This window comes from Ziziphus jujuba, chromosome 5 (genome assembly GCF_031755915.1).
Source record: "Ziziphus jujuba cultivar Dongzao chromosome 5, ASM3175591v1".
In the NCBI taxonomy this organism is placed as follows: Eukaryota; Viridiplantae; Streptophyta; class Magnoliopsida; order Rosales; family Rhamnaceae; genus Ziziphus; species Ziziphus jujuba.
The window spans coordinates 6,010,811-6,034,607 of NC_083383.1; the positions used below are offsets into that span (position 1 = coordinate 6,010,811).

The window sequence follows — 23,797 nt, forward strand, 5'->3', positions numbered from 1 at the left end:
ATGTTTATTTGTTTCTTTTTTCCTTTTTCAAAAGAAGTTGGTCTATGGGCTTAAATTAAATTAAATTAAATTTTAATTATATATCCTATTGCTTGCTTTCCTGTACAAGGAAAAAACAGAATATACTTGATAGGGGCATGATATTCTTCCACTTGATATGGTAGTTGGTGAGCGGTCCTACATAACACAAAATGTGTTTTGATTTATAAAACTATATGTTAGGGGGTGGGAAGGGGTACAAAGTGTGGTTGGTAAAAGGCACATGTTCCAAAAGTATCATGAATTAAATACGAGATATATGGAATATACTAAGTAAAGGGACGTAAACAATTAATACCTTAGATGTGGAAAAATTGAATATAGGAAAATCAGATAAAAGTAATTTTGATACTTGGTAACTGGTCGTGTTATTGAAAATGAGTAGGTAACATACTAATATTGGATTTCTCAAAAAAAATAAATAAATAAATAAAATAACTAATATTGGATTTTTTTTTTTAAAAAAGGAATACTAATATTGGAATTAATTGGACTATTAATACGTAGTTTGCATGCCAGAATTATTAAATTATCAATACAAATGAATGTGGTTCCAATTCCATGAGCACATGTTGGCAGTTTTTATGTGAAAATTAATATTGTTCTGCCCACGGACTGCCACGGTGCCTAATTTTTGTAGAAATATCGCTTTTCCTTCACGATCAATTGTAATCAACTCAGATTTATTCACATCTATGATGATGGTGATGATAGCTTTTGTGGTCTTCCATTTAAGTGATAAAATAAACTTTCTATTTAATTTTTCAATAGCAAATGCTCTTTGTTTTTTATTTCAAACTGTTTTGCATTATTCGTTTCACATTGTCAAGTAACCATATCTTAAGATAAAAAGTAATTAATAATTGCTAGTTCCCAAATAACTAAGAGGGTTAATGCTTCTTCTTTTTATTTTTATTTTTTTTTCTCAAATTCTTTTAGTTTTGCTCTATTTTGTACTCTTATGAATTCACAAATGCTATAAGAGTAAGCTGTTAAATCTGATCCAACGCATTCTTTTTTTTAAATAAGTAAATAATAATCTTATTCGTATATATACAAGGTAGCACGCAGAAACATGGGTCAACTACCATTGAATTGTAACACCTTTTTCTTAAAAAATAAAAATAAAAATAAAAAATACAAAAGAGGATCTTACGCTAGCTGGAAATCAGAAAGGTATGATTAATTTGGGACATTAAAAAATTTATTTATGGGGGAGGCATTCATTCTTTATTATAGGAAAGATGTAAATAGCCGCCACATGCACCCACGGCCATTTTTAAAATATTACCTATTTGTATCATAAAACAAATATATATATATATATATATACACTTTTTCAAAATTGATTTTTCTATTTCTTCTTCGTAAAGTCATGTACTTTATCTATATTTCTTTCTTCTTCTTTTTTTTTTTTTTTTGGGGGGGGGGGCAATAGTAATGTACTTTTTTTCTTTTTTCTTTTTTTTTTTGTATTTTTGGTTTTGGATTCATGTCATGTACTTGTGAATACGTTTTTAGCTACAATAAGTAAGTAGAAATAGAAAGTCTGGGGCTGGACCATTTGGCGAACTTATATGCTTAAATGGGATCGTCTCTGCTTTGTGCAGAGATGGAGCAGCCCGGTTTCTTTCCATGTTGTAATACTAGATATTGACAACTTTATCATTCTTAACAGGAATTCTCAAATATCAAATGTCTTAAATTCATAAATTTTACTTTCATGACAATTTTGAATTAAATTTTATGATTCAAGCTGATAATTAAACACATAAATATATGATGTTGAAAAGAGAAAACATAAATATGATAATAAACATATATTCCAAGAAGGCCGCTTTAGGAACTAACAAGGCACATATTGTTTGAACAATTGTTAATTATTTAATATTTAGAGGGCGCATTTAATTTAAAGTTTGAAAGATTTTAAAAGTATATAGAAGTTTAGAGATATTTGATTGAAATTTTAGAATAATCTATACAAGTCCAATAATATTTAATCCAGATTTTAATCTAGATGTATCCAATTAGAACTTTATAAAAAAATTTTAAAATCTATTAGTATTCAAAAAGTTATTGATTTTAAAAAATTTTAAAAAATAATAGATTTAATGGTTTTGAAAGGATTTTAATAGTGAAATTATAAAAAAAAAATTATCAATATAAAATTCAGTATTAATCCCAAACATTTTGTTGAATTCTTATAAATTTTTTATAAAATCTACGAAATTCCATAATAATCTATCAAATCCTTTAAAATCTATAACTCATTTTAAATCCATTAAAATCTACACCTCCTTAGGGTCACTAATTAAATAAGGAACTTAATGTTGTATGTATTTATTCCTTTTAATTTAATATGGACTTGGTAATCAAATCATCAATTTTTTTGTTTACTCACTACAGGAATCGCAATGATAAATGACGCAATTAATGCATCGCACAAAATAAAAATCGACGTTTTATGAAACATCATCTAATGTCCTGCAACTAAAACTATAAGACAACACATGATGTATTAATAGTGTCATCCAATCTTAAAGAAAAGTTGATGTTGTACAAAATAATGCATCACTAAAAGTTTAAGGAAAAAGCGATGCTATAAAAACTCATCGTCTATTTTTTGAGTTTTTAGCAATGATTTTGTTAAAACATCGCTAAATATATTTTGCTAAAGCATTCTTAAAAAGGCAACCAATGAAAGGAGATGTTTTTCAAAAGCATTTTCAACGGAAATGTACATTATAAAAATTAAAATGTCATATAAGTAACATGAACAGTAATTTTTTTTTTTAAAAAAAAAATTTGCATGATGATGTATATAAGAAATTTCAAGCTGATATGGCTTAAACATTATTTAAGGAATAATTATACAGATACTATATAGTCACCAACATATTTACTAATAATACAAATATCATTATTTGATTGATTTATATGTAATAAAACTTACCTATTTAAAAGTTTACTTATCCTTTTTTAAATTATATTAATATTTTAACTAATTAACTAGTAATATATGTATTATTAGTAAATATGTTGGTAAACTAAATGGTGTATAAAGCATTACTCTTATCTAGGTGGATGCATATATATATATTATAAAGACTTGTCAAACATTGAGAGTTTTATTTAAAAGCAATTTTTTTCCCTTTAAAAGTCAATTTTTTTTCCCTAAAAAGCAAAAAAAAAAAAATAATAATAAAATATGTAACTAATTAATTGCTATTATTATCCTCTCTGTACATTATAATTGAAAAATAATTTTTGAATTAATTGAACATTTATATCACATATGTATTAACAATATTAATTCCTATACCACATTTATAGTAATTCACATTCAACATAAAAAATGCTCTAAGCGTTGGAGAAAATTGAGTTATATTGTACACGAATATAGTTTTACATTAATATGACGTGGTTTATAAATGCAACACATTATCCATATATTAATTATGAAGATTAATTTGTTGTGATTTTTATAACCAATCTAATTTGTGCTTAAAAAAAATAATAAAAGCAGATATATTTATAGAATCATTTTTTTTTATTTTATATATTTACTTGAATATTGGAAAAACATAAGAGATATAAATATTCTCTTTTTTTATTATTATTATTCTTTATTTCAAGATATGCCTGAAAAAAACCACATTACGGGTTTGCAACATTCATATGTTCTACAGATCTCTCTCATACAACTAGGGGAAAAAAAAAAAAAAAAAAATCCTCCTGAAGAAAAAATTCTTAAGAGTGAATAAAACCACAAGAAAGTTCCATAAGCAGGATTGCGGCTTCTGCAACATCTTGTGGGAAAACTCCATGACCAAAACCAAAATCATTGAAGCGGCAAAGCTTCCTTTGGCTGGAGATAGAAGTAGTAGTACTACTAGTACTAGTAACACTAGAGTCAACGAGCTTGCATTTGTTCTTGTACTGTGCAACATGGCCTGCACGCGATTTCTTTTCCTTGTTGTGAACCTTTATATTCTTCGTAGACATCGACGAAGACGAAGTGTCGGTGGCTATTAGGAAACCATTAGCGGCTGCTGCAGCTTCTGACATAGCCCTTCTAGCCTTCCTCTGTCGAATCCCACAGGCATTGCAAAGCGACTGTGCAGGCAAAATTTAAAACATCTTTCAGATTCGATAAAGCAGGTGTCTAAATATATAAACTTTGTATACATCTCTAGCTAATATATATATTAATAAAAGAAGAGGAATTAAATTACGAAATTAACCTTGGGACCTCTAGGACCGCTCCTCCAAAGGGGGGTAGTGGTGGTATTACAATCTGAGCAAACCCTAACTGTGTTGTTGGCATTGAAAGAAAAGTTGAATTGGGTAGTACTATTGTTCCTCTCTCGTTTGTCCACAGTGGCAGCTGGGATATGATCTGGTGGGTTCATCATTTTTTGCATCAACCTCATCTTTGAGGACATCCATTTTACTGACCCATTTTTACTTTTACTGTCATCCTCATCTTGATCCTCACTTTGTCTATTGCTCATAAAATCACTAGCCACCACAGGCTGCACAGAAGTAGAAGAAGAAGAACATACTTTGTAATAATAACTTGATGATCCAGCTGCTTCTTTCCATATGGGTTTATCAGCCTAGTTAAGATCAAATAAGAGATCAAGAAAATTAACACAAATCATATGATAATTATAAAAGCAGCCCACTAAAAAATTGTGGTTAGTTGTACGTATATTTGATCGTGATATATATATATATATATATATGTATATATAGGGCCAACAGGAAATTACATTTAAGATAAAAGAAATGAAACTAATAAAGCGTTTTGCAACAATAGAAAGTTACATGTATATTTTAAAGCTTTGAGGAGAACAAATTCCAAACCATATTTTATAATTTATATTTGTTAGAAACAGTTGTGTTATATATGGGACTAGCTAGGTATCAGTTTAATTTGGATCGCAAGAAATGAAGCAAATTAATAACAGCAAGGAAAGAAGAATTAATTTGGTACATCTATATATGAGCGATCTAAAAGATTTAAAGAAAATTAAAATTAAAGTTAAAATCCATGAGAATTAAACTAGCTACGTCTTGTAGTTGATTAATATATGTTTCTTACCTTGTGATCACGTTCTTGTGATTCTTCAACAGTAGTCCCACTTTGATCTTGATGATCTTGAAGGGAGTTAAAGAAAGTAGGGGTTGAGAGAGAATTAGAAGGAGTTTGATATGGTACTGAATTAAACAAAAGCTTAAGGTGTTGATCTTCTTTTTCCTCTGCAAGAGAAAAAGAAGATGGTGGTGGTGGGTTCAGATAGACTGGAGTCATGGGGAGAGAGAGAGAGAGAGAGTTATAGGAAGGTGTAGTACTGAGCAGTTGTCCGGCGAAGAAGGACAATATGAATATGGGATAGGATCGAGAATAGCAAAAGGCTAAAAAGGGCCTGATTTAATGGATGTAAAGGGTCTTATATAAAAATAAGAGGGAAAAAAAAAAAGAAAAAAAGGGGCAAAAGAATTAGAGAGAGAGAGAGGGAGAGAGAGCTTAAAGCCATTCACGTGACTTCATATATCACCCAAACAAAGACAAGTTTTGAAAAAGACAAATCGAAAGGAGGTGTGGAATGCTACTACTCGACCTCAGTAAGACAACCGTATCTGCGCTCCTCATCACCCCATACCACTTCAGTATACATACCCTTAATACCTATGTACGTATATGTGTGTGTAAATATATATATATTCAAAACTACTACTCGAACTTCTTCTTTTTTCTTTTTTCTTTTTTCTTTTTTTTTTTTTCCTGATCATGCAGATAAAACATGAATATATTAATAATAGGAAGTAATCAAAATTTAGTCTTTCCCCAAAGTAAAAATCAAGCTATTAGTTCATAAAAGCTTATATATATATATATATATATTCGATTCATTGCCCTACTTTTCCAACCAGCTAGCATCGCTCTTTATCGTTTATAGAAATTTAGAATACAGTGTGGGAGAGAAAATGTAGAGGATTGTGCAATTATTTACATAAAGACATATATAGTAATAGTATAAACATATGCTCCTTAGTCTTGCCAAAAGACATTGAATTAATTCTTGCACAGGTTGTAACAGTGATGTGCCTCTTACCCTAGTCCCCACAACCTTTTTCCCATCAGGCCTGATTTTGATATATTAGGTTTTTACTTTTATCACACTAGCTAGCGCCAGTTAAACAACAAATTGAATTGAGTTGATTTGAATTTTTTTTCTTTTTATATATACGGCCACGTATAATTGTTATGTGTTTGATTTACTTTAGATATGTTGCAGAGATAAAAGCCAAAATATCTGTGTTTTTTTTTTTTTTTTTTTTTTTTTTTTGGGGAATGTTTTGGGTGGTGGGGGGAGGGAATGGGAGGGAAGAGAGAAGGGAAGTGGAAGAGTTATGGGGTTTTCTTCTGTGTAAACTCAGGTGAGTTGGTCACATGAGGAAGGAATGATTACTTAAATCTGAAACATGAAGATAATTTGTTATGCTCTTCTTCAGTCTGTATTTGTTCTTTGTCCTCTTCTCTAGGGTGCTAGAAAAATCTTTTAGCTACCATAACCCCAAACAACTTTTCCCTACAGGTTGACTTTTTTTTCAATTCAAATTTTTTTAAACTAGAATAGATTTGGATATTTTCATTTCAACTATCTTCTACTCGGAAATTTTCAAATAGTTTCTTTTCTCGATCTCAATACTATTAAATTAAAGTTATATTTCATCATTCCATGATAGATTTAAATAAATATTCTTTACATTTTTTTTTAATAAAATTTTATTAGAAAGTGAATTTATTATGTTTATCAAGTAACAATAATATTTTCCTTTTTCTTATAATTTTTTTTTTTTTTTAAATAGACGCTGAAGTGATTTAAGCTCTAGTATTTAGAATTTTAAATTTAGTTACCATATTAATTATTGATAATTTTAAAAACATAAATTACTAAAATAGATGTATTATGTTTATCAAACTATATCAACATATATATATATCTATATATATATATATATATATATTCCCTTTGATTGATACAAAGCTGTTTAATTTGTCAATTTAGAATGAAACATTATTAATTATAACGATTATTGATATGAACAATATTTGGTGGAAGAAGATAGAGCAGCTTTTAAAAAGCTATACCATTGTATATTCTCCTGACCCATATGTTAAAATCTTTTATAAATGCCATGAAAGATCCCATTTTGCTTCAAAAAGTATCTATTATGTAGGGTAGTCATGATCCTACGACGATCTTGAGTCTTGACCACATCCATCAGACGTTATCTTCAGTATCCAATTAAAAATTAGAAGTGCTATCAATTAAGAGATAAAACAGAATTATCAACTAAATCCCATAAATTAATCATAAGATAAACAATTTTGGCGTCATTTGACATTCAAATAGAGATAACGCTTTTCTAAAAATCAAACACTTGGTGGATGATCTATAAGTTAGAGACCAAGAGAGATGCTACGTTTGAGTAGTGATAACCATGCGCGTCTGAAACAAATTAGTTTGTCCCATCATATAAACAATGATAGAGAAGAAAAAAATTTGTCTTAGCATATCATGCAACAACAAAAAATAAAATAAAACAAAACCCCATAATGCCAATGCTTATCAAAAATCTTGGTTTTTCAAGTTGGAAAAGAGAGCCCCATCTCAATCTATCCCTCACATGTATGCGTGGCATTGCTGTGTTGGCTTGAAAATGTGTGGGTGGACTGATCAAACGACAAAACGCCTTGCTTCTGAATTTCCAACCTCATATTTCGCTATCCTTTTACACAAAAAGGAAACGCAACTATCTTTTGGCCTGACTTAAGAATTAGGCTCTAAGCTAATTGTCTGCCTTAATTGAAAATTAATTATTTTTTAAATATTATTTTCAATTTCAAACTTCTATACTAAAACATCTGGACTTGTCACTTTTTGTTTTTTTCTTCTTCTTTTTTCTTTCTTTTTTTTTTTTTTTCCCCATGTTAAGGTTACTCAAATTTAAGACTTTGCATATGAAGAATTGTGATATTACTACTAGGTAGGTTAAGTAGCTCATGATGAGTTTAAATTTGACTCAATTTTAATTCACTCTAACTCAATTCGTAAAAAGAAAGCCAATCTTAAACAAAAAGACAGAAGCTCACAAATCAATTTTTAACATTAAATTTATGATGAATAAACAATATTTTTTATATTTTAAATTTATAAACTTATTAAAAATATATTAATTTTATAATAAAATTAATAGAATAAATGAATTATATTAATTATTAATATTAAACTTATTATTTTAAAAAATGAATATTAAATTATTATACTGTAACGAACTGATCCGAACTAAGTTTTGAGTTTTTTCTAAACAAATTAAGGCCAAACATGAGTAAGTTATTTCAAAATATTGTAAGCTTGAACCAAGATTATGCATTTTTAAAATCATATGAGCCAAACTTAAAAATGATAATACTCATACTCGACTTGGTCCATTGACACCCTACTACTAAATTGTCCTTACAAAAACATTTGGGATTTGAGCTGCTTGAAATCTATTTATTGTTTGTTGATATGCAATCTTGTTCGTTCTCTCTCTTATTTTTAGAGTTTCCAGCCACGCAATCATAATTTCTCCTCATGCTACTAAACTTTGCATGATCATTCTAGACATGTTCGGTCATAACGTATCAAATATTATAAGCATATTTAGTTCTGATACTAAATGTGTATGTTCGATAGTTTACAACCGAAGACCTGTAAATTGTTCCATAGTATGTTCCAAATAAAATTTTTTTTTTTGGGCCAACCATCACAGACAAATGGGCTTCCACTGCGCTACAGATTATAACTGTACAGAACAATATATTTCGGTTACATGGGCTTCCAAGTTGACACGGATTAGGTTATCTGAACGGCCCAATTTCGGAGACATTGGCAAGAGGAGGCAAAAGGGGCCCAATTTTCAAACTGAACTTTGTGTTGCCCAGGAGCTGAGACAAATGGGCTTCCACTGCGCTACAGCTTTTAACGGTGCAGAACAATACATTTCAGTTACATGGGCTTCCAAGTAGACACGGATTAGGTTAATGGTTATCAGACTGGCCCAATTTCGGAGACATTGGATTTTGCGTTTCGACCTTTCATGAAAAGAATGAATAAAAATATATAAAGTACAAAATATATGAACAAAGGCAAAGAACGAAATATTTTATTAAAATCAGTATAGCTAGCTAGCTAGCTAGAGAGCGATTTCTGAACCAAAAAAAAAAGTGACACTGATATCTCAGCATCGTTGCAGAACAAAATACACAATTGTGAACAGTGAACACAGGGGATTTGTTTTTAGCCCTAAACATGAGAGAGAGAGAGAGAGAGAGGGGGGGGGGGGGGGGGGGGGGGGGGGGGGGGGTGATGGGTTTTGTGGGAAAAAAATCCACCATCCCCATAACTCCAAGAGAGTACTATTTGTTATTGCAGAACCCTAAACCTAAACCCATACCTAAACCTGAAAACAACAAAATTACATAGAGGACCACGGTCCTGACTCTTAGACCAAAATTAAGGGATTACTGAGAATGGACCAAGTCTCCAATACGAGAACAAATGTAGGATGGAGGTTGGAATAGTAGGTTGTATTGGCAACCACTAAAGCTTTCTACTTTCGGATCACTTGGTACGTATTATTTGTTTGGGTGGGTCTGTCATGTCCCATCGTTTTCATCCATATTATTTAAATCTTTAACCAGCTGCATTATCTAGCAAACCCATCAATACGCCCAAAAAAATAAAAAACACCAATACCAAAATTAGCTATCTTGGGTTAAAATTTAAATAAACTTGATTATTACAGTTTCAATAATGTCTTTTCTTGTTAATTAGGTCCCAAGCTTTCTGCCTTCCCCTAATTATTTATATAAATAATGTCTACTAAACGAGAGGTTGTCTTCACCTTAAAAGTGAAATTTCATGACCTACTACCAATTTTGCTGGCCTTTTTAGATTCACTATTATTAGACTTTTTTTTTTTTTTGGGGAAATTAATTAATAAATTCTTTTTTGAATGCCTTCTTTGAAGTTTTTTTTAGACACCCTTAAATTTTCTACCTCATACAATTCGATTAAAAATTCAATAATTAAAATACGGAATCTAAAGTTAAGTCTCTTGTCCTTTTGACGTAAATAGAAATATATATGGTCAAAGATAAATAAATGATATTAAAAATAGAAATCGATTCATTGAATGAATCAAATGGTGATCAGTTTCTATGGCGCTGCAAAAAAAAAAATAAATTAATATATGCCAATCAATTAGAACATACTTCTGCTTTTTTTTTTTTCTTTTTTCAACATAATTATAATATATTTTAAGAAAAAAAATCAATTAGAAAATTAGGCCATGTTTGGCTGGGCTCAAAAGCCACTTCTTAGTGCTTATAGATTCAGAAACAAAGTCAGAAAAAAATTACTTTTCCAAAAAATATTTTTGGAGAAGCAGAAAGCATATTAAACAAAACCTTAATATGTTTTATATTTTTTTAAATAATAATTAAAAAGTAGAGATAATTTAAAATGAAATCTTACCCTAATAAATGAATCTTATTAATTTATATATATATATATATATTGCTAGGGTGGTTCTAGATAACATTTTTTTTTGGCTGCACATTAAATTTCTTATTCAATAACACTACTACACGAGCAACATATAACTTAGGATCAGGAATATATATATATATATATATTTATACATTACCATATATATAACAATTAAACAAGATTCATTCACTGATACTATGATTTTAAATTCAAATCTCTCATCTCAATATTAGAAAATACATTATATATTTTAATGTGTAAATTTAGCAAATAGCTAGCTAAGGTCCATCAAACAATTGTGTCTATGACAATTTAGGATAAAATCGTTATTTTTTATTTATAATAAATTGGAACTTGAATCCCCAACGACCACCAATATTAAGTTAATTTTCTGTTTATTAAAGAAAAAAACATTGATGATAGCAATGGACATATATGGCAAAGAGCCTCGTTTTGTCAGTGTAAATGCAAATGCAAAGGCCCTCTGCCTTAAAAGTCTTTTAAGGTACAGCAGGCAGCATCCCACCGGCAACATCTGTGTATGTTTTGGAGCCTTTGGCCACATCATCATTTTCTGCGGCTTTTAGGCGTGGGTGAGTAGATGTCATTACGAGTCACGACAAGAAGGCGTATATAAAAATAAATATAAATTATATATTTTAATTATATATATATATATATATTTTTTTTTTTTTTTGCTGACCCTCTGCCCCCCACCCCAGCGACTCGAACTCGCGCATCTCAGGCTCGTTTGGTGACTGCTCAACCGACTTGATTTTTTTTTAACCGCCTTGATATTATGTTTTGCAGCAGCGGTACGTTTCATTGTATTGCAAATGTGACATTAATAATTAAGTATGGTTACCATATACTAGAAAGTGACAGTACGAGAACATGAAATCTGAAAACACCTACGCCTTCGTTTCTATTTATAAATTTGTGGACGGCCCGATCAAAAATTCCATTAACAAATATATAAAACTGAGCAATGCATTATTGCAATTTAAACTCATGATTTGAATTCAATTTCCTCCTAATCTTTCAATCATGGAGCAATGCATGAAAAAAGGAATAAATTAAGCCTAAAAATTTATGGGCTTATGTTGCAACTAGTTTTGGTGTTACTTAGGAATTATTTGGTATAATTTATGTAAAAAGAACTTTTGATTGTATAAGTTCTTTCGATAGGCATTATATAAAAGGAATTTTTATTAAAAACTTAATAGTTATTTGATTATTGATTTAAAAAGTATTTTTAATGTTTTTAAGTTTAAAGTAGAATTTTTTTTTTTTTAAGAAGTCTAAAATTTTAATTTCTTCATTTTATTTATAAAAAAAAAGTCTTTTTTAATCATCAAACACCTTTTTTAAAAAAAAAAAAAGAAAAAAAAAAAGTAAATGTTTGTGACAATCAAATAAGTAACTTTTGCTTAAGAAAACCGAATAGATGCTGAATGCTCATCAAATTAAAGAAAAGGAAACAAAAAGAAAGAGTAATTTTGTTGGGATTTTGGATATCACACACAGAATCCATACATACACAAAAAACTAAACTCTTTTGAGCAACCTTGTTATGGCTAAGCCAATACCCTGCCTAATCAAGGAAACGTAATTATATAACTTAAAAAGGTATTCATATTCAGTCCGCGCTGTGGACCTATGACTACATGTGCCTAAGTAAAAGACCCCACAACACACTCGTTCATGCATGATTCATATCAAATCCACGGCTCAAGTTCCACTGGGCCCCAACTCAGAACCCTTGCCAGCCACTCATCATCCACCTCCACGCTATTACAGCCGTCCACTTCTCCTTCCCCATAACCCTTCCCCACAGCCGACGACGACGAACCATTTCCAACCTCCGTCTTTTTGACGCCGCCCAACCTCTCGCCGGATCCCACAAACTCCACCCCCACCATCACCGTCGACGCCGAGTCAGACACCGATGCCCCGCAGCTTTCGCTCTTCCCATTGCCAACCACAAACGACGCTGCCAACGACGGCGAAGGCATAGTCGCCGGCGACGATGATATGTTGGTGTAGCAATCGGAGGTATAAGTTATCTCCTTGTAAAGCTCTTGCATCACCTCCTCTATCAATTCTTCTTTAATGGGAATCTCCGGGAAGAGCTCGGCGGCGTCGTCATCGTCGTCGTGTTCCCTCAAGAGGTCCATAAACTTCCCTGAGACGTCGCCGGAGGTGGTTGATTCCGGCGAACATTTTGAGGTTGCCTCCATGGTCGGAGAGAGAGAGAGATAGAGAGAGAGAGAGACTAATGTGTTTTTTGTGGAACACAGACAGTAGAGGTGCAGAGTATCTAAGCTAAGCAAAAGCTTTAGAAGACAGAGAGAGAGTAAATATAAGAGTGTCAAATACAAGAAATAGTTGGAAAGTAGGTGCCACGCAAGCAGGAGGTTCAGCCACGTAGGATGTTGGTACATAGGTACTGACGTGGCGGATTGATGTTGTGGTAACTGAGGAATCAGCTGACGGATAGTACAGCCAAAAGTACTGTCAGACGTCAGTTTTACTATAGCCAAGAAAGTTTCAAAATGCTGCTAAGCTGTAACATTGCTCTTATTTTTGAACGGTCCATATTTATACATTTCTGTTTTATGTTAATCTAACGGCTTACTTCATAGGTACTTGTACTCCTTACATATCTTGCGGTGGATCTCAAATTGAAAGGACGATGTTGCCTCGATAAGCTCAATTTTCCCATGAATTGACGTGATTGACCTTATTCAAAGTTGGACTTATCGAATGGCGATCGTTTTATGTTCTATAGCATCCAAGGGGTTCTTCCAAGAGCCATGTCCATTTTTTACACATATTTTTATGTCACCGTTATAACATTTGAAAACATAATTCATATATTCGTGAAAAAAAAAAAAATGATAGTTAATACAAAAAGAAAAAGGGTTTATAAATAGAATAATACATTTTTATATAAAATATATATATACCAAATTATAAATAAAGTGATTTTTTAGATGACATTTTCAATTTTCACTCCTTATTTCAAAGGATAATAAAAATATACTCTTTATTTATTTTAAAGAGTTATTTGAAAATACTCCTAAGCCATCCAAATAGCATACAGCCTGGTTTAGTTTACACCTACGAAAAGAAGCTTCAATCTTAGTTGTGATTATATAACATTAAAGGTTGTGTGATTCCCAATATACTGAAATTTAAATTTACAATTAATTTTAATTCATAATGATTTTCTTCTATTTAAATTTTTTATACCATTTATTTAGCATGTTCAAGTAGTTAAATATTTCAAACATTGCATTTTTCACCTGTGAGTATAAAAATGCACCTAGAAGAAGGTTTTAATCGGCAATCATAAGTCAAACATCCTCATTCAATTCGAAACAAAGGGGAAAAAAGAAAAGTATATAATAAACAGACATTAACTAATTTATATAAAAGAATACTACATTTAAAAGGCCGATTCTTTTTCTCCTCAGATGCTACAAATATAGTTGGTCAGGCCCTGCTGTTGATATGGTACATTGTTAATCCAACTCGATATTGAAATGTAACTATCTACGAATGCTATGGGATTTCACATTGTCACAATATATGGCTTGTAACAACAAGTGGCTATTCCTATGATTTTTATTATTCGTAACGACCCTCAGATTTCTTTTGAATGAATGCATCTTTTTTCCTGCGTTCTCTTCCAACAAACATGGGGTTGTCATCAAACCAGCTAATCTTCATGAATTACTTGCATTCGAAGGGTAGTTCATAGTCTGAAAACCGGCATCATCTATCATCTGGAGGCAGGGTAGGACTTTTGGAGCACATATCTATTGCTTGAAGTTCTTTCAGTCGACTAACTGGGTTGCACAAACCTGAGAATGTTTCAATGTAGTTTGTCAGGTTGCACTGAAGATAAAATACTCTCTTCAGTTTCCTACTGCATAGCCTTAGGACAAATATGCAGGAAAATAAATATAAATCAAGATGACAAACCCAACACATGTATCAGTGGAAAATCAATCTACAACAATTATATTTTAAAATGTGCACATTAAACCAGCAAACAATCCATCCGGTAAACTACTTCTTGCAATACTTTAGACTCAAATTCCCCCATGTTGTCCAAAATTGTAATACTAAATTTCAGATTTGGGTAAGCTCTCTGAACCAAGACATTTGTTTTACAATATAGCATAAGTTCATTAGTTCGTAAAATCTTTTTGGGGAGAAGGCCAGTTTAATCACCAATCTATGACTCAAAAGGAATTCAGATATGATTACAAAAGAGAAGAGTACATCCAAGAAAAGGATATCAATAACTTCAAAAGCTTTTATTCAATTTAATGAATAACTTTTCCACCTACTGAATGTAGTTTTCTGAACTTCTGATCACTGCTAAAAAGTAGGAATATAACCTATGAGCTTAAAATGCAATGATGCACCAGCCTCACTTTCTTCAAGATATAATAATAATTTCATGATTAGCCTGCAGCATATCTAGAATCTTAAACAAGCAAGCCTTTTAAACATCTAGAACAAATCTGGCCCTCTGTTTATTCACTAATATCTATGAGAAACAAAATAAAACTAGACATTCAGGAAAATATCTGTACCTGAACATTTTGGGATGTCCCACACTGCAATGGATGTAGGTGTACATCGAGGATCACATATTGCCCGGTTATCTTCATGCTGAACATTCATAGCAAGCATCCACGATCCAATTGTGACGTCCTCATTGCTAAACATTCTCAAACTGAAAGCAAGATGGAAAACATGGTAAAGAAAACAAATTTGGAAAGATAAGTTACTAAGATAGACAAGAAACCACCAAGTTTGCTCTCCAAGTAGTGTTTTTTTTTTTTTTTTTTTTTTAATTCCCCCCAGGAGAATTCAGTTGCTTTTGCCTATTGCGTAACATCTCAAAAAATAATTTGATATCTCAACATCTAAGTGATTAAACAGTTGAATCATGGGTAAAAATTATGTTAGCAATGAGCCATGAAAGATTCAGCAGCATATAAAATGTATATCGGACACAATATAACCATAATGATCCAGCAAATAACAGACCTGTTATTTCTAGCAGTTGCCAACGAAGCTACCACCTCTGCAGACAGAACATAAATAGGACCATAAGCATGCAAAAAGTATTCACTTCCAATCAAATGACCTGACTTCTCATACCTGAAATCATTTTTAAGGAAAATCCTCTCATTAAAAATAAAAGAAGAATACACATTTCAGAAAGTAAATGAAAGTAAAAAAGAGCAAATGCTCTGCAAATCATAACTCAACAAGTCACAAACTCACATACCATTTCATCTTAGGGTCAGTGATAACTGGACCTTTCTTCATGCACCCAATGTAGGTTAGTGAATGCGTCCGCTCCTTAGCAAGAAGAGTTGCGAGTCGATCTGAAAAATTAACGAAACAGAATTGTAAAATCATAGAGAACAACCAACTATATTTGGATGTAATACATTGTAGTCAGCATCTCATACGCACTTCAATGTACCTGGACGCAGATAAATGTCATCATCAGCTTTGACATAATAATCTGCTTCAAAAAGCAAAAACGCTGCTCTGAAAAATGCCAACCTACAAGGTAGAAAATGCCATATAAGCTGCCAAGATCATCAAGTCATTAACATTAATTACAAGACAACAACTTAACGTAAATAGGAAAAACTTACGTTTTGTATGGAAGCTTTGAATACTCTTCCTCAATATCAATAATCATGAAGTCTTTGTACTCCTCTACTTCTTTGTGAAGCTGTGCCATCTTTTTTGCATCTTTTGTTCGTCCAATAACAAACCTAAAAGCTAAACCAGTAGCTTGTTCCAACCTGCAAAGGTAACATTTAAACGAATCAGGAATGTAGAATAAGAGAACTTTTTACTGGCAAAAACAGGAAGATATTAAATTATTAAAGCGTTTTATAGTGAGCCTGTGCAGCACAAACCATCAACAGAAAAACAATTTGAGTCTGACGAGATAATATATAGTATTACTCTAAGATTAAGCTCCTGAATAATGCACAAAATTCCAATGAACAAGGCCAGTATAACTATGAATCAATCTTGTGGTAGCGAAGTGGACTGTGTGGAAATGGAATCTAGAAGCTACTTCAAACCAGATCAGACTCACAAGCAGGAACAATCCAAGATAAGCAAACCTATTAGTGATACCAATGACTAGAAGTATAGAACTGAAAAAAAAAAAAAAAAAAAAAAAAGGGAACAAAATCCACATTTAGGGATCACTGAAAGTCTGTAATACTAAAATCAAATACCTCAAAAGCCCATCTGGATCAGATGGGAACCAAGTGCTGCGCAACGCCGCCCGGCGATCACAGGAGCCAAACCCTGTCTGAATTCCGACGAACCCAAGAAGCTTAGGCCGATCAACCAAGCCTCCATTGTTCCCAAGCTGCCGAGAATGGGAAGCCGAGTAGAATGCCCGGAAAGTGTCCTCAGATTTTCCGCATCGGAAAATGGGTACAGGTACAGGACGGCGTAGGGCAGCGACGGCGAATAAAGTCCCGGCAAGGCCGATAAAGAGGCAGATGATGGAAAAGACGGGAATGGGCAAGGGAATGCGAGTGGCGGGAACAACAAAATTTGGTTTTTGTGGCTTGACGGTTTTGGAGGAGTAGGAAGAGGAGAAGCTGAGAGGGAGAGAGGGAGATGTCCGGAGAGAGAAGAGTGGCATTTTGGTGAATTACCGATTGAGGGGCGAGTGAGTCGGTGAGACTTGGAAAATGGAACCCTTGGCAGGTCCTTTTCCCCCACCCTTTTTTTTTTTTTTTTTGTTCATATAATAGATCTCTTGCTCATCAAGTATTTCGTTGACAAAGTTCCGAACAACCTTTTTTTTTTTTTTTTTTTTTCCTCCCATCAATGAATATTTTATAATCTTTGCTTGTTAAAATATTAAATATTTATTTCCACTTATTCTTTTACTATCTCTTTTAAATTTACCAAAAAGGAAGTTCTTCCATTAACAAGGTAATAATAAGAAGATAATATTTTTAAAAATTAAAAAATCTAAAGCGAATTTTCGTGCCTAAAATTACTAGTGTTAGAATGTTGAGAAATCAACTACTTACATAGCCGGTTAGGAAACTGCAATTCGAAACATTGGAGCTTATACCAATGTTTGATTCACAAAATTAAAGACCGGTCCATCCCAAATTTTAAAAGATGTATTCAATTTAGAATTTAAATGATTTTAAAAATTTTTAAAAATTCAGAAATATTCAATTTAGATTTTAAAGAAATTTATACAAATCTAATAATATTTAATTCAGATTTGAATGGATTTTATAAAAGTCCATTAAAATCTAAATATATTCAATTAAAATTTTGTAAAATTCTTTCAAAATATTATAGTATTCAAAAAATTATTAATTTTAAAAGATTTTAAAAAATGATGGATTTTAATGAATTTAAAAGTATTTTAACAATGAAATATTGATGAAAATTGTCAATATAAAATACAGCTTTAAACCCAAAGATTTCATTAGATTATTATAAAATCTTTATAAAATCTGTAAAATTCCATAACAATCCATCAAATTCTTTAAAATCTATAACTTATTTTGAATCTATTAAACTTTATATTGAATACATCCCTCTTAATACTTGCTTTTTCGGTAAAAATATTTGCTTGCTTTTTAGTTTGGCAAATGTTTAAAAACTAACGATCACTGGTTGCCTTTCTATATGTTTTTGTTGCTATATCACATCTTCTCCAGCTAAGCCAATTGGAATGAATTCTCACATATCATATAGCGCTAGAAAACAAACACTAAAATAGAAAGAGGGGACCCAAAAAAAAAAAAAAAAAAAAAAAAAAAAAAAGGTAAACTAAAAAATCAAGCCCATATTGCAAGTGAAGACATCAATCCAGCACCAAGGAAAAGCATGAAATAAGAAACTACTTGTAGTCTAAAATTACAGCTCATCCTCTTGCTCAAAAAATCAGCAGCAATTAGATCCACTAAAGCCATGTACACCAGAATTCCAGCTGACAATGAATCCAATATGCCTTCAGCAACCAGAGCTCCTGGGCTGTTTGGGTTGTAGAATGAGGCAACGGCAGTTCCAATGCCGATCCCTGCAGGAGTTGTTACCGCAAAGAAACATGCCATGATTGCCGCAGACGATGTCTTGAACTGAGCTTGGGATATGCAGCCTCCTAGTGCAAATCCTTCAAAGAACTGATGGAATGACAGTGCCGCTATTAAGGGTCTAATGGTACATGGGCTTTGTGAAACTCCCAGTGACAATCCTATTATAACTGAATGTGATACAATCCCAAGTTCTAATATCTGCGTACAGAAGAAAGAGAATATTCTCAATATAACCATAAAAAAAGCGTGGACCAATTCTTGATTATCAGAACAGAGTAAGAGCTAGTCAACTCCATAGCAAAATTATGTGCCCGTCAGGCTTCAGCATTTAGTTTAGACCGACACAATTTCACAGACGGTGTTTTATAAACCAAAGGTTTGACTGTTCTCATACTCTCATTTAGATTCAACATCATTTTGAGTAGAAAGGAAATTAATGGAAGCACAGAGAAATTAATAATCTTATCTAAAATTAACAATCCTAAGTGATTGTGACAACAATTTTATAGAAGTACGAAATAACAACTAAACAAATGGCCGAAAATGATAGAGAAGGTAAAAGATAATGATGCTTCATTGACTTTACTAAGCTTAAAACCAATTAAAAATAGCTGCAAGCTCACGAAAAGGTCAGCTTGCCTTGTTTGATCACCAATATATGCTGACTTTTGAAGAAGCGTGAGTCCATGGTTTACAGCAAAAGCATAGCATTTTCATATTAGAAATATTTCAGCAAAATACAAATACAAATATCCATTTATTAGTCGCTAGATGTAATCCCTGACCTTTTTTTTTTTTTTTTTCTTTTCCGGTTATGGCCTGCCTAATTCACCACATATACACCATTTTCTAAAATTTTGTAACACTCGCTATCAATTCTCAACAGTCAAGGATTTCCCATCCTAAGATATAATGTAACAAAGCGATTCTATGAGGCAGACCAACTGTTATAGAATGACTACCAAACAACCAAAAATGAGTTCAAGGGTCGAGCTCACCACAAATACGAAGCATCCATGACCCTGACCACATGCCACTTTCAACCAATAAAAATAAAAGAATAAAAAATAAAAAAGGAGTAAAATTTTGCTAGGCCTTTTGCTAACTCGATCATACTTTATCTATGTCTACGTGTGAAAAGTCGGAATCGTCCATGCTTTTTTTACCTTCTCTCAAAACTCCAAGAACCACATTGCAAAAAAGCAACTACCTTTTTCGGGGCCACCATTAGAGAAGGCAATAATTAACCCCAAACGAAAAATAATAGAAATACTTAATAAGCAAAAGACAAAAAGGAGTTACCTGAGAGACGACGACGTGTCGCACACCACTATCTTCGTCTTCTCCCAACCCATGCGAATGCCCATGCCCGTGCCCATGCCCGTGTCCATGTTCGTGCCCGTGAGATTGTTCCCTCACGTGCCCATCACATGCACCCTGCTCATGAGGATGGTTGTGTCGATGGTGAGCCGCATGCGCATGCATCCCCACGATATGCATCCCACCGCTTTCCTCTTCCCCAAACACTTTCCCATTCCACTCCTTGGCTTGGGCCGGAACAATAGTCGACTCCAGACCCGAATCATCAAACCCGACCCGGACTCGTTCCTCGCTCGGCTTAGCCAGTCCCTGCTTCCGTTCGTAATATTGCGTCCCCACAAAGTCAACGAGGAGAGTTACAAGCGAAGCCAACATGGCGAAGAATCCACAGAAGGGGAATTTGGACCATGGGTATTCGGGTAGACAGGGATTGGATAGGGCATCCGAACCGCCCGATAGCATGTGGACGAACCCGGTAGCGAGGATGACGCCAGCGGCGAAGGCTTTGGCCGCGACGAAGAGGCTTCCATCGGTTCGGAGGAAGCTACGTTGCCTTCCGACTAGTGGGATCGCGATTCCTACGACTCCGGAGATTAGGATTGATGCGATTGCGACGAATTTGAGAACGCGTGCCGCCGAGTCGTCGCGGCAGGCTTCTAATTCGGTGCTTGCGCAGCTCGCGTTGGTCATCGACAGAGAGATCGTCTGCAGAATGGAATCTTTTCGCACCCAAAACAAACAAAGAAATTCCAGTTTTTAGAAAATGAATTAATGCAAAATGAGGATTTATAGGGGGAAAAAAAAAAAATTGTGTGGGTTATCGATAGAGAATTAAACTGGAGCTTTCTAGTTTATTTAATTCTATTGATAATATAGAAATTCGTCGAATTGTTATACATGAATGATACAGAAGCTTCCGTCCATATTATGCTGGCCATGGAAATTATACCCAATTAATCCCCAATCCATACTTTACTATGCAATAGAAGGGAATGTAAAAGGGATTGGGTAATAATATTAAGGAAAAATCCAAAATTGTCAAAATTTCTTTGAAAGAACCAAAATTCAAACGGATTAAATATACACCAAAAAAAAAAAAAAGCTCGCTTTGTGCATAAAAAAAAATTTAAAATTTGGTATAAAATTTTCCAAGTAACAAACCAAATTACCTGAGAAACCCTGAGCTTTTCCCACGAAACCTCGAAGGCCGAGCAAAGGCCACAAATCCTGAGAATTAAAAGAAAAAGAAAAATTAAAAAAAGAGACCAGCGTCAATCGGGAAATTAAAGAGGGAGAAAAAGAAGGTGAATGAAAGAGAGAGAGAACGACAATTCGGTCTCGACAAGCGAACCTCGATAAATAACATGGGAAAAAAGGTAGGGGGGTGGGGTTTTTGATGTTTGTAAGAAATAGGGGGAGTTTTAGCCGAAGAACACGAATCCGGAATGTATATATACAGATACGAGAAGAAAGAAAAGGTATGAAGCAGAGACTGTGGACATGGACTGCTAGCACATAATCCTCTGTTAACCTACGCACCTATACAAGTTTTCCATACGCAGGCAGAGAGAGAATCGAAAGAGAGTGTCGACATCAGTTGACGAAAGCGAGGGTAACTGGGGAAGTTGGACGCTACAGTTGCGACTTTTTGCAACCAGATGAGCGCAATAGTGTCGACACTCTTCCTTTTCCATTTTTTTTTTCTTTTTCTTTTTCTAAATAATAAATGAATATTCTTCAATACTTATTAGATGCTTCCCGAGCTGTGTATTTACTTAATTTTTTTTTAACTAATATTTATCCCATTCTTTATCCTCTTTTAATAATAAATATAGTCTCTTTTTGCCACTTAAATAGTAAAATGATGAAAATAAGACTGGGGGTTAATGGGGCGCATTAAAAAAAATAATAATAATAAAAGCATGAAAATGGTAATTGGATCTTGAGCACTCTGTCAGAGCAGTTCCCATCTATTTGCCAAAGCAGTGGCTGTTTCATTGAAATTGGAGATGCTCTTTATTCTTTTGGTCGTACCACGAAGGACCGTTCCGCATGTCGTCATTACGTGACTGTGTTTTCTTCTTTCTCTTCGCCATTTTATTTTATGATGGTGAAATATTATTATTGGAAACGTATGGACGATTTATTAAAAATTTAAAAAGGATTTATTTTATTTTTTTTTTTTTTCAAATTTTAATGGATGTAAATGAAATATTTCTTTTTATGCATCAAAATAATTGGGCCTTTCTATAAAATATTTGATGTATAGTTTTTTTTTTTTTTCCTTGACAAAATATTTGATGTATGGTATTTATGTTTTCAATTATGACAATTGCACATTATTCATTGAAATTTTGTTAATTACATCGCCATCCCAATTATCAACCTTGGAAATAGAAAGTGGAAACCTTCTTGGGCATTTGGGTGTGGCAAGAATAAGCAAATAATAAAAAGCAGTTTTTTTCAATGCCCTTGAGTCCTGTTAATAAACAGTACAAAAGATGCCTTAAATTAAAGGACTTTAATCAACAAATCCTAATCATGAAAAACTCAACTATGAAACAAATGACAATGAGTTATAATTTTAGCCAAAAAGAAAAGGACAATAAGTTATAAAATATAATAATAATATACTAAAAGAGATTTTGAGGAGCATTTTAGAGATTTTCTATTGAGAATTCAAGGTGTCTAGAAAAATTATGCTTGCCTCTTTTTCTATATATATATACACCAATAAAAGTTCAGAATGATAATTTGGCCCATTAGGTCCAATCCTCACAAGAATTCCCCCAATAATGGGAGATGATTTTCTCTCATTCCATTCCATATTTCAGAAGCAGAATTTTTCTCATTATTATTATAATTATTTTTCTCATGATCTGTAGTGTAAGTTATAGAGAAAACCTTTTTTTTTTCTTTTTTTTTCTTTTTCCCCTTAAAACCAATGAGGAAGCAAGGTGTAAATTTGGGTCTCATCCCGACTTCTCATAGATGGTGATTGATTTGGGAATGGGGCAAATGACGACAGGGATAACAATTCAAAAACCGGCCTCTTTTTTTTTTGGATAAAGATTCAAAAACCGGCCTCGTTGCCACTCTTAACCTTGATTTGATAGCTTCATTTTTTTTTTTTATAAAATCTTTCATTATTGATGAATAGTTGAAACATTTATTCAAAATTTTCAGCTCATTTAAATTAATTTTATCATGGATAAATATATTTCTCCAATATTTTTTTAAATATATTCATCAAACTATAAATACTTATATATATATATTATTATTAGGTTTGGATTGGATGGGGAAGGGAAAAAAATATATTAATAATTATTGTTGGTATAATTAATAAATGAAAGATATAAAGAAAAAATTATAATAAATGTTGTTTAATGAAAATAAAAAAAATAATTAATGTAATTTATATTTTTTACAAAAAATTCAACATACAAAATATCTCAATTAATGAGATTTTAATTAATAAAAATAATTTTAGAATGTTTTAAAGTTTCATTAAACTCTTTTTCTTTTATTTCATTGTCTAAAATTGACATAATTCAATATATTTTATCTCCTTTCCTTTCCTTCATTGTCCTTTTCTTTCCACTAATTTTAACAATCTAGACAAAAAAATTAATTTTTTTTTTTTTTCATATTTTATTAAGAGAATTTAGTTATAATAGCAACTAACTCGAT

General features: G+C 32.4%; 4 protein-coding genes across 6 annotated transcripts; all 4 read right to left on the reverse strand.

The window, feature by feature from the left end:
• Nucleotides 1-3,629: 3,629 nt before the first annotated feature.
• Nucleotides 3,630-5,519, reverse strand: LOC107420088 (GATA transcription factor 21-like). The gene is made up of 3 exons (XM_016028955.4): nt 5,147-5,519; nt 4,284-4,658; nt 3,630-4,155 (listed from the first exon to the last, which is right to left on the reverse strand). The coding sequence occupies exons 1-3, from the start codon at nt 5,354-5,356 to the stop codon at nt 3,790-3,792; spliced, it is 951 nt and encodes a 316-aa protein (XP_015884441.3). The 5' UTR covers nt 5,357-5,519; the 3' UTR covers nt 3,630-3,789.
• Nucleotides 5,520-12,132: 6,613 nt separating this feature from the next.
• On the reverse strand, nt 12,133-12,999 carry LOC125423045 (uncharacterized). The gene has a single exon (XM_048476172.2). It carries the CDS (start codon nt 12,887-12,889, stop codon nt 12,368-12,370), a length of 522 nt encoding a protein of 173 aa, XP_048332129.1. The 5' UTR covers nt 12,890-12,999; the 3' UTR covers nt 12,133-12,367.
• Nucleotides 13,000-14,055: 1,056 nt separating this feature from the next.
• Nucleotides 14,056-17,485, reverse strand: LOC107420050 (probable beta-1,3-galactosyltransferase 12). Its single transcript, XM_016028907.4, has 7 exons — nt 16,943-17,485; nt 16,343-16,495; nt 16,165-16,247; nt 15,964-16,063; nt 15,720-15,833; nt 15,260-15,402; nt 14,056-14,518 (listed from the first exon to the last, which is right to left on the reverse strand). The coding sequence occupies exons 1-7, from the start codon at nt 17,359-17,361 to the stop codon at nt 14,430-14,432; spliced, it is 1,101 nt and encodes a 366-aa protein (XP_015884393.1). The 5' UTR covers nt 17,362-17,485; the 3' UTR covers nt 14,056-14,429.
• A 1,029-nt stretch (nt 17,486-18,514) lies between these two features.
• Nucleotides 18,515-21,812, reverse strand: LOC107420163 (zinc transporter 4, chloroplastic). 3 transcript variants are annotated; one of them, XM_016029056.4, is made up of 4 exons: nt 21,644-21,812; nt 21,274-21,331; nt 20,087-20,823; nt 18,515-18,982 (listed from the first exon to the last, which is right to left on the reverse strand). In XM_016029056.4, exons 3-4 carry the CDS (start codon nt 20,792-20,794, stop codon nt 18,527-18,529), a joined length of 1,164 nt encoding a protein of 387 aa, XP_015884542.1. In that variant the 5' UTR covers nt 20,795-20,823; nt 21,274-21,331; nt 21,644-21,812; the 3' UTR covers nt 18,515-18,526. The 3 variants fall into 3 exon arrangements, with proteins under 3 accessions (XP_015884542.1, XP_015884541.1, XP_048332066.1); XM_016029055.3 differs by lacking the exon at nt 21,644-21,812 and adding an exon at nt 21,456-21,637; XM_048476109.2 differs by lacking the exon at nt 21,644-21,812 and adding an exon at nt 21,434-21,637.
• Nucleotides 21,813-23,797: the final 1,985 nt, after the last annotated feature.

Excerpts from the sequence above, each read along its gene's own strand:
- LOC107420088 (XM_016028955.4), bottom strand. The coding sequence starts at position 5,356 with ATGACTCCAGTCTATCTGAACCCACCACCACCATCTTCTTTTTCTCTT. Across the intron at positions 4,659-5,146 it reads CACAAGAACGTGATCACAAG|GCTGATAAACCCATATGGAA; the intron begins GTAAGAAACATA and ends GATCTTAACTAG. Across the intron at positions 4,156-4,283 it reads GCGGTCCTAGAGGTCCCAAG|TCGCTTTGCAATGCCTGTGG; the intron begins GTTAATTTCGTA and ends TTGCCTGCACAG.
- LOC125423045 (XM_048476172.2), bottom strand. The coding sequence starts at position 12,889 with ATGGAGGCAACCTCAAAATGTTCGCCGGAATCAACCACCTCCGGCGAC.
- LOC107420050 (XM_016028907.4), bottom strand. The coding sequence starts at position 17,361 with ATGCCACTCTTCTCTCTCCGGACATCTCCCTCTCTCCCTCTCAGCTTC. Across the intron at positions 16,496-16,942 it reads GATCCAGATGGGCTTTTGAG|GTTGGAACAAGCTACTGGTT; the intron begins GTATTTGATTTT and ends TTACCTTTGCAG. Across the intron at positions 16,248-16,342 it reads TCAAAGCTTCCATACAAAAC|GTTGGCATTTTTCAGAGCAG; the intron begins GTAAGTTTTTCC and ends TCTACCTTGTAG.
- LOC107420163 (XM_016029055.3), bottom strand. Across the intron at positions 20,824-21,273 it reads AAAAGCTCAGGGTTTCTCAG|ATTCCATTCTGCAGACGATC; the intron begins GTAATTTGGTTT and ends GGGTGCGAAAAG. Across the intron at positions 18,983-20,086 it reads GACACGTCGTCGTCTCTCAG|ATATTAGAACTTGGGATTGT; the intron begins GTAACTCCTTTT and ends TTCTGTACGCAG.